The 22358-nt window shown below is 38.8% G+C and overlaps 1 protein-coding gene across 1 annotated transcript in view; it reads left to right on the forward strand.

The window, feature by feature from the left end:
• The first annotated feature begins 279 nt into the window (after positions 1–279).
• Positions 280–22358, forward strand: part of AGBL4 (AGBL carboxypeptidase 4) — a 1406543-nt gene continuing 1384464 nt past the window's right edge. The window contains exon 1 of the mRNA XM_043876377.1: positions 280–313. Coding sequence (XP_043732312.1) covers positions 280–313 — 34 coding nt within the window. The remainder of the gene's footprint in view (positions 314–22358) is intronic.

Genomic DNA, 22358 nt, shown 5'->3' on the forward strand with positions numbered 1-22358 from the left:
GTTGCACGGAAAAAGCGCGGCGGAGTCCCAGCCCTGCAGAAACCCGGCCAGGGAAGGGGTTCGCTCCGAGGGGGCGGGGCCTCGGACGCACGCTCGCTCCCAGCCCGCCCCCCCGCCGCGGGCCACGCGCCGGCCGTCTACACGCCGGCTGCCCGTTGCCCTGGCAACCGTCGTGCAGCGTCTTCCTGAGGGAGCTCCTGTCAGCCCGCGGATCTCATCGCCCGCTCCCCACTGACCCGCAATTTTCGCGTGGGCTCAGAGGCGGAACGACAACAAAAAATGGCGGAGCGGAGCCAGACGGCGCCTGAGGCAGGTCTGTGGGGGCGGTCGATCAGGGGGAGGAGCTGAGGCAGCACGGCGCTGTCCTGGGCCCTAGGGGACAGGAGACTTGGGCCTGGCGCTACTCCTGAAGAGGCGCCCTCTGTGTTTGCGCGGTGAGGTTATGACCTCGGGGTCAAGGGTCAAGGGAGGAGCACACCCCTTTGAGTGTCGGGCAGAGGCGCGCCGTCGAGGCGTAGTGGGAGTGTAGGAGAGTGTGTGCACTCTTTGGAGTGAGAAAGGGCTGGGACCCCAGGGAAGACGACTCGCTCCCGGAGGGGCACCTGTGTTGAGGGCTGATTGTAGGGGGTAGGCTGCGTCACGGGAGGGGTTGTACACAATCCTGTGGACTATGGGAGGGTCCTCTAAAGGGAGAGGGACTCTAATTCTGAGGAGGCAGGTTAAGTAGGAGGAATGTTACTTTAGTTTAAGGCAGTGCCATGGAAAGGGATATATGAGTATTTGTGCTTCAGGGAAGTGTAGTGACTGAGGGTCACCCCTGTCACAGAGAAAGTATGCAAGTCCTCATATGAGTCCTTAAGAGGACAAGAGGCTTGAGGGGACACCCAGCCCTTCAAAACCCTACCAAAGGAGGCTGGAGCCTGAGTGTGGGTGTGTATGGGGTCAGTAATCTTGAAGGTCATTCAGAATCACAGAGGGATGCACATTCACGTGTCTGTGGGTGGAAGCTGGTCTTTAAAGTGCAGGGAGACTAACAGGCAAGGAGACCTAGGATTCTGTCCCTGAGGGGACTGCCTTGTAAATTTGGCTGGCTTGGAGAGATAATGACCTAAGCCTTATAGGGTCATAGGAGAAAGGGCTTTTACAGTCCTGTGTATGTGGGAGGGGGTTTGTCCCTAATAGGGATTGGGAACTGAAGAACTGGAGCATCAAAGTGATAGCTGTGTGTGTGTATGTGTGTGTGTGTATGTGTGTCTGTGTGTGTGTGTGTGTATAGAAAAGCAGTGGCTTTGGTGAAAGCCACTGTGTGGTGGTGGGTGATGGAGTGGTATCCATAATTTTGTATATGTGTCCTGATTGGGTATTTTGGTTACAAGAGTGACCCACTTGAATTATACAGCCCTTTGGGGGTAGGGGAGGGAGGTCGTGGTTATGGTAAGACCATACAGTGACTGAAACTGGAATCTGTAAGAAGTGATCAAGAATGATTTAAGAGATCATTACCTCTTAAGACCTGCATGGTTTGTCTTTCTTTCATGGCATCTCTGTTCTTGCACCAAGTAAGTCCTCTACTTATTTTATAGTTTAAGCTCCCTCAACTTGAACATGCTCATTCCCTTTTTCATACTACACCCAACACATGTTTGAGTGCCAACTATTCTCTAGGCATCAAATTAAGCACTGGAAACTCCCTGCTTGTAATTCTCTTACCTTATTCTTTTTTGTTTTCTTTCCTCCCATAGATTTACTGCCTTCACACATATAATTTAATCTATTTAGTATTTTTATTGCTTACTGCCTCATTCCTCTAGAATGTAGGATCCATGAAAGCAAGGGTCTGTCTTGTTTATTAATTCCACATTCCTAGAACCATACCTTGTGTAGTTATTAATAAAATTTTTTTAAATTAATGAATAAATGACCTGATATTGTCTAGGTGTTCAAGGAGTTTCTCTGAGGAAGTGAAATTTTAGTTGAGATATAATAGAGATTGAATAAATGAAGAGATGGGCAAAGAGTGGTCCAGGCAGAGGGAAACCATGTGCAAATACCCTAAGGTAGGAGGAAGCATGATGTATTATATTTAGGGAACTGAAAGAAGACAAGTGTGGCTGCACTTAGGGCAATAGGAAGACAAATGAGGTAAGCTGAAGCAGATCTTGCAGGGCCTTAAAGGCTAGGATAAGAATTTTGGTCAAAAATCCAAAAATGGAGGGAAGGGATTGAGAAATGTTTAAAAGGCAAAATTAATAGGACTTAGTGAAAGATGGGAATGCGGGGGAAGGATGTATCAAAGTGTACTTATAATTTTTTATTTTGTGCAGGTGGATAGTTGGTGATGCCATTATGGAGATAGGGAGTCCTGAAAGGGATCTTGGCTGGGTTTGAGAGGGAAGATCATGTGTTTGGTTTTGGACAAATGGAATCTGAGGTATCTTTGAATTATCCAATAAGTGGAGAGATTGGCAAGGCAGTTGAATATACAAGAAAAGTTGGGGGTAGCATGGAGTTAATTAGTGAAACCGTGAATGTAGATGAAATTGCCTAAAGGGAGTGTAAAGAGTGTAAAGAGAAGCAGCTTGGGATGAAGTGTAGAGCAGTTACAGTATTTCAGTGCATTCTAAAGAGATAGATTAAAGAAGACAGGCAAAAGAATGTTTGTGGCATGTTCAACAGCTTGAATGCTTCCAGGTGATATAAAAAGGAAGACTGAAGAGCTAGATTTAGAGCATATTTAACATCATTATTGTTGTTATTCAGTCACTCAGTTGTGTCTGACTCTTTGTGACCCCTTGGACTTAGGCTTGCCAGGCTTCCCCATCCTTCACCATCTCCCAGAACTTGCTCCAATTCATGTCCATTGAGTCGGTGGTGCCATTCAACCATCTTGTCCTCTGTTGTCCCCTTCTCCTCCTGCCTTCAATCTTTCCCAGCATCAGCGTCTTTTCTGAGTTAGCTCTTCTCATCAGGTGGCCAAAGTATTAGATTTTCAGCTTCAGCATCAGTCCTTCCAATGAATATTCAGGGTTGGTTTCCTTTAGGATTAACTGGTTTGATCTCCATGCAGTCCAAGGGACTCAAGAATCTTCTCCAACACCACAGTTCAAAAGCAACAATTCTTCGGCACTCAGCCATTTTTATGGTCCAACTCTCACATCCGTACGTGTCCTTGATAAGAGGAAACTAATGAAGGCATGAGCCAGACTAACTTCTAAATCACTAATCACTGGCTCAACTTTTGTTTCTTAAGTCAGACTCCTGAGAGAGAATCTAATTGACACACATTACCTTTTCCCACTAGACCATGTCATAGATCACAAGCCAGTGTAGGATTGATTGTCTTTGAATTGGGTGTCCAGCTATTGCTCTCTGGAGACACCTGGTACGAAATATGTGTATCTGGTGATTTCTCATCTCAGGAGCAGTAGCTGACATTTATGGAGTGTTTATGTGCAAGACATTGTACTAAGTGCTTTAAATGTTTTAATCTACTTCAACATCGTAGCTACACTCTAAGGTATTATCTTTATTTAATATGTGAAGACGTTTTGGCACAGAGAAGTTAAACAACTTGCTCAATCTGCAAATAATTAATGTAAGGTTATAGTTCTTTGGCTATTTTTGACATTATCTGGACTCATTACTTGGCCTTCTGTTTGTATTGCAACATGTTGCATACTGACGAAATAATAGCCATGATGAAAATTCCTTCCCTACAGAAAACATTCCAAGCTAAACATACATTAACAAAGTGAATGGAAAGAACTGGGGCTCAAATCCTTCTATAAATCATGTTTCTGTAACTTATTAGATGTGGACCTCAGATTCAAAATTTCTGAACTTAAAGTTTCCTCCTCTGTAAAATGTGGATGATATTTGCAGTATAGTTGTGTATGGTAGAGATAATATATATGAAGGGCCCAGTAAATGGTATTTCCTTAATTCTGCTGAAGTTTGAATAAAAAAGCTCAAATATAATATATATGTGTATATATATGTGTGTGTGTGTGTATATATATATATATTTATATATGTGTATATATGTACTTTACATATACAGTGGAATTGAGAAATAGATTTAAGGGACTAGATCTGATAGACAGAGTGCCTGATGAACTATAGACAGAGGTTCCTGACATTGTATAGGAGACAGGGAGCAAGACCATCCCCAAGAAAAAGAAATGCAAAAAAGCAACATGGCTGTCTGAGGAGGCCTTACAAATAGCTGTGAAAAGAAGAGAAGCCAAAAGTAAAGGAGAAAAGGAAAGATGTACCCATTTGAAAGCAGAGTTCCAAAGACTAGCAAGGAGAGATAAGAAAGCCTTCCTCAATGATCAGTGCAAAGAAATATAAGAAAATAATAGAATGGGAAAAACTAGAGATCTTTTCAGGAAAATTAGAGATACCAAGGTAACATTTCATGCAAAGATGGGCTCAATAAAGGACAGAAATAGTATGGACCTAACAGAAGCAGAAGAGGTGTCAAGAATACACAGAAGAACTGTACAAGAAAGATCTTCACGACCCAGATAATCACGATGGTGTGATCACTCACCTAGAGCCAGACATCCTGGAATGTGAAGTCAAGTGGGCCTTAGAAAGCATCACTAGGAACAAAGCTAGTGGAGGTGATGGAATTCCAGTTGAACTATTTCAAATCCTAAAAGATGATGCTGTGAAAATGCTGCATTCACTATGCCAGCAAATTTGGAAAACGCAGCAGTGGCCACAGGACTGGAAAGGTCAGTTTTCATTCCAGTCCCTAAGAAAGGCAATGCCAAAGAATGCTCAAACTACCACACAATTGAACTCATCTTACACACTAGCAAAGTAATGCTCAAAATTTTCCAAGCCAGGCTTCAACAGTATGTGAACGGTGAACTTCCAGATGTTCAAGCTGGTTTTAGAAAAGGAAGAGGACCAGAGATCAAATTGCCAACATACGTTGGATCATAGAAAAATCAAGAGAGTTCCAGAAAAACATCTATTTCTCCTTTATTGACTATGCCAAAGCCTTTGCCTGTGTGGATCACAGTAAACTGTGGAAAATTCTGAAAGAGATGGGAATACCAGACCACCTGACCTGCCTCTTGAGAAGTCTGTATGCAGGTCAGGAAGCAACAGAACTGGACATGGAGCAACAGACTTGTTCCAAATTGGGAAAGGAGTATGTCAAGGCTGTACATTGTCACCCTGCTTATTATTCTATGCAGAGTACATCATGACAAATGCTGGGCTAGAGGAAGCACAAGCTGGAATCAAGATTGCCGGGAGAAATATCAATAACCTCAGATATACAGATGACACCATTCTTATGGCAGAAAGTGAAGAAGAACTAAAGAGCCTCTTGGTGAAAGTGAAAGAGGAGAGTGAAAACATTGGCTTAAAGCTCAACATTCAGAAAACAAAGATCGTGGCATCCATTCCCATCACTTCATGAAAAATAGATGGAGAAACAGTGGAAACAGTGGCAGACTTTATTTTTCGGGGCTCCAAAATCACTGCAGATGGTGACTGCAGCCATGAAATAAAAAGATGCTTACTCCTTGGAAGAAAAGTTATGACTAACCTAGACAGCATATTAAAAAACAGAAACATTACTTTGCCAAGAAAGGTCCATCTAGTCAGCTATGTTTTCTCCAATAGTCATGTATGGATGTGAGGGTTGGACTATAAAGAAAAGAGATATAAAGAAAGATGAGCTCCGAAGAATTGATGCTTCTGAACTGTGGTGTTGGAGAAGACCCTTGAGAGTCCCTTGGACTGCAAGGAGATCCAACCAGTCCATCCTAAAGGAAATCAGTCCTGAATATTCATTGGAAGGACTGATGTTGAAGCTGAAACTCCAATACTTTGGCCACCTGATATGAAGAGCTGACTCATTTGAAAAGACCCTGATGCTGGCAAAGATTGAAGGCAGGAGCAGAAGGGGATGACAGAGGAGGAGGTGGTTGGGTGGCATCACCGACTCAATGGATATGAGTTTGAATAAACTGTGGGAGTTGGTGATGGACAGGGAGGCCTGGCATGCTGCAGTCCACGGGGTCGCAAAGAGTCAGACACGACTGAGTGACTGAACTGAACTGATGTACTTTACAAGTAAAAACTTGGTTTAAACATGGTTTAAACATAGTGATTGGTATGAGACATTTCTTTTCACTTTTCTTCATTAGCATAATTGATTTTCAATCAAAAGAAAGGTAGGCATCAAGTTTTGGAAAATACTGAATTGTTAGCCAAACTCTGTGTGGTGGGACAAGTCTCTGTATGAGGTGAATTTTGAGGAATTTCCTGAAGGAGTGAAGAGATACATACTTTTTAAAAGCATGTGGGTGTCTCCATAAAGGCCTTCCTTGATGGCTCAGACAGTAAAGAATCTGTCTGCAAAGCAGGAGACTGTGATTCAATCCCTGGGTTGGGAAAATCCATGGCTATGCACTCCATTATTCTTGCCTAGAGAATCTGTCTGGCAGGCTATAGTTCATGGAGCTGCAAAGAGTAGAACGTGATCAAGCGACTAAGCATACACCAGCTCTAATAGATGGTCAGATTTGCAGAAGGAATTTTTGTCTTGTAAATATTATACTTTTAAAATAAGGACATTGTTTAGAATTTTTCTTCTTATCCAAAAATTTGACTATTAATAACACTACAAAAGATACTTATTGCTAACTAAAGGTAGAGGTATTAGTCTCAGGCTAGATTGTACGTGCTTCAGTTTCTCAGAGTCTTCTGCCTTTCCAGCTGTCATTAAGAAAACTTTGTTCTAAGTACATGCTAAAATAATTGGCTTTATTTTATTGCCAAGTTTGTTGGGTTTTTTTTTTGGAGGCCCACGTAGAGCAGAAATTTTATAATGATGCAGTCTGTTAAAGTGGCCTGAACCTTGATCACTTTTTCTGTGAACAAAATGGGTCTTCTTTTAAAAGCAGCTTTACATTATCTGAAATTATCTATAGACAAAATCTTGAAATTTTAAAAACCCTTAGAAATGAGCATAATGTTTTCTATCTTTTTTTAAGTTGGGCAAAATATTTAAGTTTTTTTGACTTTAGTTTCCTTATTTGTAAATTTGGGATAGTAACACCTACTTTTCAGGTGACAGAGATACTGTATGGAAAGTGCAGAATGTTTATACCCTCAAAGAAATGATAGCTTAGTTGGTGAGTGCACATCTATGTGTGTGTGTATGTGTTTGTGTGACTTTTCCTAAAGACTTACTAGTAAAATCACCTTTAAAAGCAGAGGAAATCCAGGTCTACAGTCTCTTATAGGGCAGTCTTACATGCAAAAAATTTTCAAAATTCAGATTATTTTTTCTTATGAAATGGCAGTGCTGTCTTATGTAATGGCTTATGTACCTATGCATTTCTTATGTACTCTTTGTTATAGAACACTTCCAGTGAAGTATGGGAGAGTCCCCTATAATCAAACACATTAATCACATTCACACTAATTGAATTAAAGTTATGAATAGCTTCACATCAATTTAATTTTACTAACAGATTAGTTTTGGCATTAAGGTTGTGAACAAAAATTACTGTTTTTAGAGACTTAAGGATTTTTCAATTATAGAAGAGGGACTGTGGACTGATATAATTTTATCCTTTTTAAGAAAAATTTTTAAAACCTCAGGTTATTTTTTGTCACGTTTTTATCTTTTGTAACATCACTGTGCTGAGCTTTATGAAAAATCCCAAAAGTTTTGGAACAGAAAACACCTTTTGTTTCCATGATGTTTATGTGCTTATTTCTTCTAAGGAACTCTGATAATATCTATATTTCTGAGATCTATGAATGTTGCATTTGGCTTCAGTTTCAGTATCTTGGGCTTCCCTGGTAGCTCAGCTGGTAAGGAATTCACCTGCAGTGCAGGAGACCCTGGTTCAATTCCTGGTTTGGGAAGATCCCCTGGAGAAGGCATAGGCTACCAACTCCAGTATTCTTCGGCTTCCCTGGTGGCTCAGCTGGTAAAAATCAGCCTTCAGTGTGGGAGACTTGGCTTCAATCCCTGGGTTGGGAAGATCCCCTGGAGAAGGGAACTGGCTACCCACTTCAGTATTCTGGCCTAGAGAATTCTGTCCAGTCCAGTCCATGGGGTTGCAAAAAGTCAGACATGACTGAGCAACCTTCACTTTCACTTTCAGTATCTTGGTTCAGGGTCATTTTCAAGGAGAGATACTAGAGAACTATAGCATTCAGTTAGAAGGATGCCAATATTTTGATACATATTCTTAACAAAATCATAGCTTTATCTTCAAGTCATTTAAGAACAGCACAGTCGTCTATGATTTTCAGAATATTTTTATTAATTGTTAAATTTCACCAATGGAGCAGGTGTTAATTTTAGTATTGATTTAAGAAGAATTTTCATTCTTAACAGGATTTAATTTTTTTGATTATAAAAAATTATCTCAACTATGAAAGCTTGTGATAATTCATTAATGGTTTTCACCTCATGGGAATATGATAATTTTTACTTTTTACATATCCCATTTATTTAATGGGTTCAGAGAAATTTTTCTTTTTTTTCAAACTGTAAAGGGAGAAGTTTTTATTTGTCATATATTTTTGAGAAATATTGATTGTGAATATTTGACTCTAAATAGGCTTTCAAAATAATGTGCTTACATGTCAGTTGAAGGAAAACAAAGCAAGCAAAGGCAAAGATACCTAGAATTTTATATAAGAATAAAAATTTTTATGTAGGATTGGAAATTCCTAAATAAAAACTTTCAACAATGTTATGGAAAAATACCTGAGATTTGTTGTAGAGGCATGGGAAAAAACAATCTGCCAACAATTTGCAGTTTACTTGCCTTTTTTTCAGAAGTCTTAGAAATCATTCATTTGAAGATATTAATCTCTTTTTTTTCCGTTTATTTTTATTAGTTGGAGGCTAATTACTTAACAGTATTGTGGTGGTTTTTGTCATACATTGACGTGAATCAGCCATGGATTTACATGTGTTCCCCATCCCCATCCCCCCTCCCACCTCCCTCCCCATCCCATCCCTCTGGGTCTTCCCAGTGCACCAGCCCTGAGCATTTGTCTCATGCATCCAACCTGTGCTGGTGATCTGTTTCAGCCTTGATAGTATACTTGTTTAAATGCTATTCTTCATTTGAAGATATTAGTCTCTATGTCAGACTTTGCAGAAGGAATCACTATGCTGTGGACTATGTTATTAATTTTAAAAATTACTCATTCATATTTCTGTTTTTGTTCCAGTACCATAGTGTTTTGATGATTTTAGCTTTGTAGTAAAGTCTGAAGTCAGGGAGTCTGATTCCTTCAGTTCTGTTTTTCTTTCTCAAAACCATTTTTGCTGTTCAGGGTCTTTTGTATTTCCATGCAAATTATAAAGTTTTTTGTTCTAATTCTGTGAATAATACCATTGGTAATTTGATAAGAATTGCATTGAATCTATAGCTTCCTTTGGGTAGTAAAGTCATTTTCACAATATTAACTCTTCCAGTCCAAGCACATGGTATATCTATCTGTGTCATCTTTGATTTCTTTCATTAGTATCTTATAGTTTGCTGAATGCAAGTCCTTTGCATCCTTAGGTAAGTTCATTCCTAGGTATTTTATTCTTTTTGTTGTGATGGTAAATGGGATCATTTCTTTGGTTTCTCTTAGTGATCTTTCATTGTTAGTATATAGGAAAGCAAGAGATTTCTGTGTCTTAATTTTACTTTATTAAATTCATTGATTAGCTCTAGTAGTTTTCTAGTAGCATCTTTAGGATATTCTATGTATAATATCATGTCTCTGCAAACAGTGACAGTTTTACTTCTTCTTTTCCGATTTGTATTCCTTTTATTTCTTTTTCTTCTCTGATTGTTGCAGCTAGGACTTTCCAAATTATGTTGAATGAGAGTGGCAAGAGAGGGTATCCTTGTCTAGTTCATGATCTTAGAGGAAATGCTTTCAGATGTTCACTGTTAAGAATAATATTTGCTTCTGGTTCAAGAGGGCAAAGTAGAAGGACATGCACTCATCTCCACCCGTGAGAGCACCAAAATTGCAACTAGCTGTTGAACAACCATCAACAGAAGGACACTGGAACCCACCCGAAAAAGATACCCCACATCCAATGGCAAAGAAGAAGCCTCAGTGAGATGGTAGGAGGGGTGCAATCACAATAAAATTGAATATCATACTCGCTGGGTGGGTGACCCACAGACTGGAAAACAATAATACCAAAGAACTTCTCACACTATTGTGAAGGTTCTGAACCCCATGTCAGGTTTCCCAGCCTGGGGTTCTGGCCAAGGGACTGGGAATCCACAGGGAATCTGGCATTGACAGCCAGTGGTATTTGCTTATAGGCCTTCCAGAGGACTGAGGGAAACAGAGACTCAAGTCTTAGAGGGAACAAACAAAATTTTCATGCACCAAGACCCAGAGGAGAGGAGCAGTGACCCCACAGGAGACTGAATCAAAACCTTACCAGACAAACAAAAGTTAAGAGAATTCAACACCATTAAACCAGCTTTATAATAGATGTTAAAGGAACTTCTCTAGGCAGGAAACACAAGACAAGGAAAAGGCCTATGAAACGGTAATAGAATAATACAGATTAATAATTACCTTGAATGTTAATGGATTAAATGCAGGAACCAAAAGACATAGTCTGCCTGGATGGATGAAAACATGTGCATATTTGCACTTCCACTTACCACATCACTCTGCCTGACTCCCTCAGATTGTTTGTAATTATTTTATATTGTTAAATTAATCATGTTCCCATTATGACTTGCAATTGTAATTATCTTTTATTTTTTATCTGGTTATTGACTATGAAAACTGGTAAACACCTTTTACATTGTGACTATAAGTATTACTCACTTAATACCATTGTATCATGTTTGGTCAACAGAAAAATAATAGAACTCTGTATCACCAAAAAGGTGAAAGTGAAAGTCACTCAGTCCTGTCTGACTCTTTGTGACCCCATTGACAGGGGAAACAGACTCTTGGAGGGCACAGAAAAACTTTGTACACACCAGGACCCAGGAGAAAGGAGCAGTGACCCCACAAGAGATTGAGCCAGACTTGCCTGTGAATATCAAGGAGTCTCCAATGGAGGTATGGGTTGACAGTGTCCTGCCACTGGGTCAGGGGCACTGAATACAACAGTCCTGGGAGCCCTGGTGGATACTCACATAAGTCCTTTTGAAGAAGGTCACCATTACTGCTGTTACCCCCACCATTACCATTACCCCTGCCAAACTACAGGGAGGGAACACAGCCCGACCAATCAACAGAAAATTGGATTAAAGATTTACTGAGCATGGCCCCACCCATCAGATTCCCCCACAGTCAGTCCCTCTCATCAGGAAGCTTCCACAAGCTTCTTATCCTTATCCATCATCAGGGCAGACAGAATGAAAACCACAATCACAGAAAACAAACCAAACTGATCACATGGATCACTGCCTTGTTTAACTCAATGAAACTATGAGCCCTGCCATGTAAGTCCACCCAAGATGGATGGGTCATGATGGAGAGTTCTGATAAAATGTGGTCCACTGGAGAAGGGAATGGCAAACCGCTTCAGTTTTCTTTCCTTGAGAACCCCATGAACAGTATGAAAAGGCAAAAAGATATGACACTGAAAGATGAACTTCTCAGTCAGTAGGTGCCCATATGCTACTGGAGAAGAGTGGAGAAATAATAGTTCAGGAAAGAATGAAGATGCTGAGCCAAAACAAAAACAACACCCAGTTTTGGATGTTACTGGTGATGGAAGTCTGATGCTGTAAAGAACAATATTTCATAGGAACCTTGAATGTTAGGTCCATGAACAAGGCAAATTGGAAGTGGTCAAATAGGAGATGGCAAGAATGAACATTGACATTTTAGGAATCAGTGAAGTAAGATGGACAGAAATGTGTAAATTTAATTCAGATGACCATTACATCTACTACTGTGGGCAAGAATCCCTTAGAAGAAATGGAGTAGTCCTCATAGTCAACAAAAGAGTCTGAAATGCAGTACTTGGATGCAGTCTCAAAAACGACAGAATGGTCTCTGTTTGTTTCCAAGGCAAACCATTCAGTATCACAGTAATCCAAGTCTATGCCCCAACCACTGAAGAAGCTGAAGTTGAATGGTTCTATGAAGACCTACAAGACCTTCTAGAACTAACACCAAAAAAAGATACCTTTTTCATCATAGGGGACTGGAATGCAAAAGTAGGAATTCAGGAGATACCTGTAGTAACAGGCAAGTTTTGGCCTTGAAGTACAAAATGAGCAGGGCAAAGACTAACAGAGTTTTGCCAAGAGAACGCACTGGTCATAGAAAACACCCTCTTCCAACAACACAAGAGATGACTTTACACATGGACATCACCAGATGGTCAATATTGAAATCAGATTAATTATGTTCTTTGCAGCTGAAGATGGAGAAGCTCTATACAGTCAGCAAAAACAAGACCGGGAGCTGACTGTGGCTCAGATCATGAACTCCTTATTGCAAAATTCAGACTTAAATTGAAGAAAGTAGGGAAAACCCCTAGACCATTCAGGTATGACCCAAATCAAACTTAACGATTATACAGTGGAAGTGACAAATATATTCAAGATATTAGATCTGTTAGAGAGAATGCATGAAGAACTATGGACAGAGGTTTGTAACATTGTACAGGAGGTGGTGATCAAAATCATCCCCAAGAAAAAGAAATACAAAAGGGCAAAATATTTCTTTGAGGAGGCCTTACAAATAGCTGAGAAAAGAGGAGAAGCAAAAGGTGAAGGAGAAAAGGAAAGATATATCCATCTAAATGAAGTTCAGTTCAGTTCAGTCTTTCAGTCATGTGCAACTCTTTGTGACCCTGTGGACTGCAGCACGCCAGGCCTCCCTGTCCATTACCAGCTCCTGGAGTTTACTCAAACTCATGTTCATTGAGTTGGTGATGCCATCTAACCATCTCATCCTCTGTTGTCTCCTTCTCCAGCCTTCAATCTTTCCCAGCATCAGGGTCTTTTCAAATGAGTCAGCTCTTCGTATCAGGTGGCCAAAGTATTGGAGTTTCAGCTTCAGCATCAGTCCTTCCAATGAATATTCAGGACTGATTTCCTTTAGGATGGACTAGTTGGATCTCCTTGCAGTCCAAGGGATTCTCAAGAGTCTTCTTCAACACCACAGTTCAAAAGCATCAATTCCTCAGGGCTCAGCTTTCTTTATAGTCCAACTCTCACATCCATACATGACTACTGGAAAAACCATAGCCTTGACTAGATAGACCTTTGTTGGCAAAGTAATGTCTCTTCTATATAATAACAAGACAGGATAAGAAAACCTTCCTATGTGATTAATGCAAAGAAATAGAGCAAAACAGTAGAATGGGAAAGACTAGAGATCTCTTCAAGAAAATTAGAGATACCAAGGGAAAATTTCATGCAAAGATGGGTACAATAAAGGACAGAAATGGTATGAACCTAACAGAAGCAGAAGATATTAAGAAGAGGTGGCAAGAATAAACAAAAGAACTATACAAAAAGATCTTCATGACCCAGATAACCACAATGATGTGATCACTCACCTGGAGTCAGACATCCTAGAGTCTGGAGTCGTTGGGCCTTAGGAAGCAGCACTACGAACAAAGCTAGTAGAGGTGATGGAATTCTAGGTGATCTTTTTCACATCCTAAAAGATGGTGCTGTGAAAGTGCTGCACTCAATATGCCAACAAATTTGGAAAACTCACTAGTGGTCACAGGACTGGAAGAGGTCAGTTTTTATTCCAATCCCAAAGAAAATCAGTGCCAAAGAATGTTCAGACTACTACACAATTGCATTCATTTCACATGCTAGCAAAATAATGCTCAAAATTCTCCAAGCTTGGCTTCAACAGTACATGAACCAAGAACTTCCAGATGTTCAAGCTGGATTTGGAGAATGAGGAGGAACCAGAGATCACATTGCCAACATCTGTTGGATGAGACAAAAAGCAAGAGAATTCCAGAAAAACATCTGCTTCTGATTCATTGACTATGCTAGAGCCTTTGACTGTGTGGATCACAACAAACTGTGGAAAATTCTTCAAGAGATGGGAAGAACAGACCTCCTTTACCAGCCTCCTGGGAAACCGTATGCAGGTCAAGAAGCAACAGTTCGAACCAGATAGGGAAAAATGGAAATAATGGACCGGTTCCAAATTGGGAAAGGAGTACTTCAAGGCTGTATGTTGTCACCCTGCTCATTTAACTTATTTGCAGAATACATCATGTGAAATGCTGGGTTAGATGAAGCACAAGCTGGAATCAAGATTTCCAGGAGAAATATCAATGACCTTAGATATGCAGATAACACCATCTTTATGGCAGAAAGGGAAGAGGAACTAAAGAGCCTCTTGATGAAAGTGAAGGAGGAAAGTGAAAAAGCTGTCTTAAAACTCAATGTTCAAAAAGCTAAGATTGTGGCATCTGTTCCCATCACTTCATGGCAAATAGATTTGAAAAGAATGGAAACATTGATAGACTTTATTTTCTTGGACTCCAAAATCACTGCAGATGGTGACTGGGGCCATGAAATTAAAACACACTTGCTCTTTGGAAGAAAAGCTATGACCAACCTAGATAGCATATTAAAATGCAGAGCCATTACTTTGCCAACATTGGTCTGTCCAGTCAAAGCTATGGTTTTTCTAGTAGTCATGTATGGATTGAGAGTTGGACCATAAAGAAAACTGTGCACCGAAGAACTGATGCTTTTGAACTTTGGTGTTGGAGAAGACTCTTGAACTGAGAAGACTGCAAGGAGATTAAGCCAGTCAGTCCTAAAGAAAATCAGTCCTGAATATTTGTTGGAAGGATTGATGCTGAGGCTGAAGCTCCAATTCTTTGGCCATCTGATGTGAAGAACTGACTCATTCGAAAAGGCCCTGATGCTGGGAATAATTAGAGGCAGGAAGAGAAGGGACTTCGGAGGATGAGATGGTTGGATGGCATCACAGACTTGACGGACATGAGTTTGAGCAAGCTCCGGGATCTGGTGATGGACAGAGAAGCCTGACGTGCTGCAGTCCGTGGGGTCACAAAGGGTTGGATGTAACTGAGCAACGGAACTGAACTGCGCTATCGTAGCCTTCCAGGCTTCTCTGTCCATGGACTTCTCCAGGCCAGAATACAGTAGTAGGTAGCTGTTCCTTTCTCCAGAGGTTCTTCCCAACCCAGGAATTGAACTGGTTTCTCCTGCATTGCAGGTGGATTGCTTACCATCTGAGTCACCAGGGAAGCCCCCTGTAAGTAGGATTTAATAGAAAAACCTGTTATCACTTTTTAACACGCAGATGCATATCAGAATTATCTTGAAATTTTTTGAAAAATACAAATGCTCAGGTAGTGCTTGTTTTCTCCAGTCATGTTCTAATGAGCAGTCATGTTTAAAAACATCTGGACTATGTGATGATCTTTTACTTTTATCTAGTTTGTTTCACTTTTTATGTTTCATATTCATTACTCCCCTTTCATTCAGTTTATGTTCTCCAATTTTCTCTGTCTCTTCTCTCTCTCTCTCTTTTTTTTTTTGATGCTCTTTCTCAAGCCTTTATCAAGTGTAGTAGAAAAGCTTTTGTATAAATAAATATGTACAACAGACTGGTTCCAAATAGGAAAAGGAGTACGTCAAGGCTGTATATTGTCACCCTGATTATTTAACTTATATGCAGAGTACATCACGAGAAACGCTGGGCTGGAAGAAGCACAAGCTGGAATCAAGATTGCTGGGAGAAATATCAATAACCTCAGATATGCAGATGACACCACCCTTATGGCAGAAAGAGAAGAGGAACTAAAAAGCCTCTTGATGAAAGTGAAAGAGGAGAGTGAAAACATTGGCTTAAAGCTCAACATTCAGAAAACTAAGATCATGGCATCTGGTCCCATTACTTCATGGGAAATAGATGGGGAGACAGTGGAAACAGTGTCAGACTTTATTTTTTGGGGCTCCAAAATCACTGCAGATGGTGATTGCAGCCATGAAATTAAGAGACACTTATTCCTTGGATGGAAAGTTATGACCAACTTAGATAGCATATTAAAAAGTAGAGACATTACTTTGCCAATAAAGGTCTATCTAGTCAAGGCTATGGTTTTTCCAGTGGTCATGTATGGATGTGAGAGTTGGACTGTGAAGAAAGCTGAGCACTGAAAAATTGATGCTTTGAACTATGGTGCTGGAGAAGACTCTTGAGAGTCCCTTGAACTGCAAGGAGATCCAACCAGTCCATCCTAAAGGAGATCAGTCCTGGGTGTTCATTGGAAGGACTGATGCTGAAGCTGAAACTCCAATACTTTGGCCACCTCATGCGAAGAGTTAACTCATTGGAAAAGACCCTGATGCTGGGAAGTATTGGGGGCAGGAGGAGAAGGAGACAACAGAGGATGAGATGGCTGGATGGCATCACCAACTCGATGGACATGGGTTTGAGTAAACTCTAGGAATTGGTGATGGACAGGGAGGCCTGGCGTGCTGCGATTCATGGGGTCGCAAAGAGTCGGACACGACTGAGCAACTGAACTGAACTGAACTTGAATGTACATTTTAGAAAACTTATGAATTTTTGCTGAACTCAGAAAATTATGACATTTTGATTCCACTTGTTTAACTTAGTCTGAATAGAATGCTAGATTTCTAATTAAAAATAGAGATACAACAAACAACAAAGGTTTACTATATAGCATAGGGTACCATAGTCAATATCTTGTAATAACCTATAATGGAAACTAATTTGAAAAATAATATCTGTGTATTTGTTTAGCTGAATCACCTTGCTGGGCACCTGTAACATTGTAAGTCAACTATACTTCAATAAAATATATAAATATTTTAAATAAAATTATGTTCTGATAGGAAACAATCAAAGATAAGCTTGTGATTCATTATTTTGTAATATTTGAATCATTTTAAAAATATTTGAATAAAAATAATATTTGCTATGGGTTTGTCATATATGGATTGCCTTTATCATGTTGAAGTAGGTTTCCTCTGTATCCCCTTTCTGGAGTGTTTTTGTTGTAAATGGGTGTTGAATTTTGTCAGAAGGTTTTTCTGCATTTATTGAGGTTATCATCATGTTTTTATTGTTCAGTTTGTTAATGTGGTGTGTCTCATTGATTACTTTGCATATATTGAAGAATCCTTGCATCCCTGAGAAAAATCCCACTTGATCATGGTGTGTGGTCCTTTGAATGTACTGTTGGATTGAGTTTACTAGTATTTTGTTGGGGATTTTTGCATGTGTTCATTAGTGATATTGACCTGTAATTTTCTTTTTTGTGATATGTTTATCTAGTTCTGGTATGAGAGTGATGATGGCCTTGTAGAAAGATCTTGGGAGTGTTCCTTCCTCTGCAATCTTTTGGAAGAGTTTGAGAAGGATAGGTGTCAACTCTTTTTTAAATGTTTGATAGAATTCTCCTGTGAAGCTATCTGGTCCTGGACTTTTATTTGTTGGAAGTTTTTAAATTAAAGTTTTGATTTCAGTGCTTAAAATAATAGTGGCAAGAGTAGACATTCTTATCTTGTTCCTGATCTTAGAATAAATGCTTTGAATTTTTCACCATTGAGAATGATATTTGCTGTGAGTTTATTGTATAATGCCTTTATTACATTGAGATAAGTTCTATCTATGCCCACTTTCTGGAGAGGTTTTTTTTTTTTTTTTAAATCATAAGTGAGTGTTGAATTTTGTCAAACACCTTTTCTCTGAAGAAGAGCTAGAAGATACATTGTTGGTGGGAGTGTAAATTGGTGCAGCCACTGTAGAAAACAGTTTGGAGGTTTTTTAAAAAACTAAAAAATAGAACTACCATATGACCCATCAATTTCTGCCCTGAGTATAAATCTGAAAGAAAAAAAAGTGCTAATTTGAAGATACATGCACCCCAATGTTCATAGAAGCATTATTTGCAATTGCCAAGATATGGAAGCCACAGATGAATGGATGAAGAAGAAGTGATATGCATATACACATACACCCACACAGTGGGATACGACAGCCATAAAAGTGAAATTTTGCCATTTACAGCAATATGGATGCATGAGTGGACTTGGAGAGCATTATACTAAGTGAAATGTGTCAGAGAAAGACAAAAGTGTATGATATCACTTATCTTAGAAATATAGAAAATACAGCAAAGTAGTGAGTATAACAGAAATGAAGCAGGCTCACAGATACAGAGAACAAACTCATGGTTACTAGTGGGAGAGGTAAATGGGGAGGGGCAGTATAGGGTTAGGAGTTGCAATCCATTAGGTATAAAATAAACAACAAGTATATATTATTCAATGTGTGAAATATAGCAAATATTTCATAATTATTATAAATGGAGTATAACATGAAAAGAAGCCCCTCATTTGGAGGTGTCCATCTCTTTATGCAACATTAAATGGTAAATAAGACCTGGGGTTTGCAGTTAAACAGGTAAGATATAAAATTCCAGTTCTTTGGCTGCTATCAAAAAGTCTACAACTGATAAATGCTGGAGAGGGTGTGGAGCAAAGGGAAACCTCTTACACGGTTGGTGGGAATGCAAACTAGTACAGCCACTATGGAGAACAGTGTGGAGATTCCTTAAAAAACTGGAAATAGAACTGCCATATGACCCAGCAATCCCACTTCTGGGCATACACATTGAGGAAACCAGATCTGAAAGAGACACATGCACCCCAATGTTCATCGCAGCACTGTTTATAATAGCCAGAACATGGAAGCAACCTAGATGCCCATCAGCAGATGAATGGATAAGGAAGCTGTGGTACATATACACCATGGAATATTACTCAGCCATTAAAAAGAATGCATTTGAATCAGTTCTAATGAGATGGACGAAACTGGAGCCTATTATACAGAGGGAAGTAAGTCAGAAAGAAAAACATCAGTACAGTATACTAATGCATATATATAGAATTTAGAAAGATGGTTACGATGACCCTGTATGCGAGACAGCAAAAGAGACTCAAATGTATAGAACAGTCTTTTGGACTCTGTGGGAGGTGAGGGTGGGATGATTTGAGAGAGTAGCATTGAAACTTATATGTTATCATATGTGAAACAGGTTGCCAGTCCAGGTTTGATGCGTGAGACAGGGTGCTCAGGGCTGGTGCACTGGGATGACCCTGAGGGATGAGATGGGGAGGGAGGTGGGAGGGGAGTTCAGGATGGGGAACACATGTACACCTATGGCTGATTCATGTCAATGTATGGCAAAAACCACTACAGTATTATAAAGTAATTAGCCTCCAATTTAAATAAATTAATTAAAAAAATAAAATCCCAATTTTTCCACTTATTGTGTAACAGTGCTTCTATGAGACTCAGTTTTATTCATCTTTAAAATGGTGATACAGACCCTATACTCTAGGTAGAATTATGAGGGTATATGTTATGCACATGATAGAGTAGAAATTCTACTAGCCAACTCACTGGATTGATTAATGCTTTCCATGAGACATGCAGCTTCATATATGTTTATGAGACTGAAGCGCTACCTACTGCACTAATGAGGCACCTCGTTTATGTTTAAAGAGGCTCTCTGATCATGTTGCTATCCCAGATATTGGACAAGAGCAATTTGATAGATATATATCATAAATACGTTAAGAATTTAAAATAATTTTAATTAAAATTGGAAATATCATCCAAAACAGTAATGGTCTAACTTCTCATCTTACTAATGTCATTACCAGTGTACTGCCACAAGAATAACAATGATTATGAGAAATGCTAGTAAAATTTTTCCAGTTTGGTAAAAAATATTTGAACTTTACTATAAAAACCTATAAGAACTTACCTCAGTTTAGGTTTATTGGTATTGTGGGATCTTTTATTTGAAGCCTAGTATCTCTCATATTATAGAACTAGATGAAGAATAAAATGATTTTAAAAATTATTTTTTTGTGCCTAGTCTTAGTTGTGGCATGTGGGATCTAGTTCCCTGACCAGGAATCACACCTCGCCCCCTGCACTGGCAGCATGCAATCTTAGCCACTGGACCACAAGGGGAGTCCTGAGAGTCAAGTGATTTAATAAATAGGGTGGATAATTTTTATTCCTCTGTCTAAAGAGACTGGATCTTTTATTTCAGTTTAATATAAAATACATGTAGTCTAGGGTGCAACTTCATGAAAGTAACTTTCCCTATATTCTGAGGAAGGAGTCAAGATCTAATTTTTATGTTTTTTAAAATTAATTTCTAGAGGTTAAATTTAATAAGTTCCTGGGGAAAATAAATATTACCTTTTTCAGAGTTGAGACTAATTTTAAGTTGTTTTGCATTGATTATATCTTTTCTGTTACTAGGAGCCTTTTGTCTTATGACTAGATCAGTGGTTTTTTAGTTGATTGATTTTCTTCAGTTAAGAAACTCAATAAATAATGAGGTATTGTATATATTTTAATTGAAATCTGAAGTGTACATTTTGAGACATAGATGTTGTAATTAATTAGCGAACCAGATTATCCCAGGGGTCAGATTCTTTTGGGAGAGGAAGGAGGTAGACATTTTTCTTTATCATTTTATGCATTCTTATATTCAAGATGATTTGAAGTTGGCAAAAAGATGTTCCCAGAAAGTAAAGAAAACTTTACATTGAAGTGCCTGTCTTTCTGAAGAAATGAAACAAGTGCAATTTTTTTAAGGTTTCCAATTTTATGCTACTTCCCATTTATCAAAAGTTACCAACTATTCTTGAAAGTACATTGCCCACTTAAAACTGTGAGGTTGAGTTTTTTTGTTGTTCAAATGACAGAAGCGTCATTATCCTGTAGGTAACTTCTCTAAATAATAAAGACTTTGAAATTTTATAGGTTTCAATCAAGTTGTCAAAAACAGAGTTAAGTATTGTCAGGAGAATAGATAAATAAATGCCTTTTGTTTCTGTCCTAGCAAGCTAAATATTTTTATATTGATGATTTTATTTTTTCAAACTCTTTATCTTTGTATCTATCAATTCACTCTCTCTCTCTAACAGTCTACAAATTGGTAAACTCTCTAAGCTTTTCATCTCCAGCTTTCCTGATATTTCTGCTGCAGGCTTTTCCTACCCTTGCCTTGTTCCAGTTAAGTAGAAGAGATTGGCATACCGAATAAACACTAGATCTTTGTTTTTTTCTTCCTTCAGTCTTTAAAATCAGTCTCTCTTTTATTATTTGGCTATGATCTATCCATGGGGAGATCTAATTATTAGGTATTTCAGGTCTAAAGATGTTGTCCTATTTGAGTATCATGAATATTTAGTGTTAAAGAGACTAAAGAGACTAAAAGTATAATTTAAAAAATACTTATGTATATGGAATTCCTAAAATCAGATTTGACTTTTAAATATTGCAGTTTTAAAAATTATAAATGGAGATTTAAAATCCATTTTCTACTTATATTAGTTTTCTGTATCCAAGAAAATTCCTTCTGATGAAAAGTAAAAAAATCCTTGGATACATAAGGAATCACCACATTTCTTAGTTCTGAAGCTATCTTTCTCTTTGCCTTATAAGTTTTACTTAATCATTTTGAAAAAGTGTTAATAGTTATGTGTAATTTAAATAAACATGATTATTTCAAGTTGTTTAAGTTATATATAGCATTATTATATATAGTATTATTAAGTTATATATAGTATTAAGTTATATATTGCATTATATATAAATATAACCATACTTATCACATTCTTACTGGTATTCATGTTATTTTGTGTACATATTTCCTAACTTTGCACATATTCCATTACAAAATTGTAAGCAAATTTATATCAGGCACAGGCAATAATGGATGTCTCATGTCTGACTGGGCTTGTGAGTAGAACCTCCTCTTTCTTTCCATATTGGCTTCCTTGGGTCATGGAAGTATACTTTTAATTATTATTTTTTTATTATAATAAGACAAAATTTAAACTTGGCTTTCATACATAAAGTTGGCGCCTAAGAAAGCTGAAGCTCTTACCTTTCTGCAATACATATCCTATTAATCAAAAAGTTAGTTAGTATTATGGTAAATGGCCTGTGGTGTTCTTTCCTGTCTCTTACCCACTGGTACCCCATAGTTAATTCCTCTGTGGACTGTCTAAATGACCATGTGTCAGAACTAGGGCAGACTCAGTGAAAGTGAAAGTCGCTCAATTGTGTCCGACTCTTTGTGACCCCATGGATTATACAGTCCATGGAATTCTCCAGGCCAGATTACTAGAGTAGCCTTTCCCTTCTCCAGGGTATCTTCCCAACCCAGGGATCAAACCCAGGTCTCCTGCATTGCAGGTAGATTCTTTACCAGCTGAGCCACAAGGGAAGCCCAAGAACACTGGAGTGGGTAGCCTATCTCTTCTCTAGTGAATCTTCCTGACCCAGGAATA

Source organism: Cervus elaphus, chromosome 20, assembly GCF_910594005.1.
Source record: "Cervus elaphus chromosome 20, mCerEla1.1, whole genome shotgun sequence".
NCBI classification, from domain to species: Eukaryota; Metazoa; Chordata; class Mammalia; order Artiodactyla; family Cervidae; genus Cervus; species Cervus elaphus.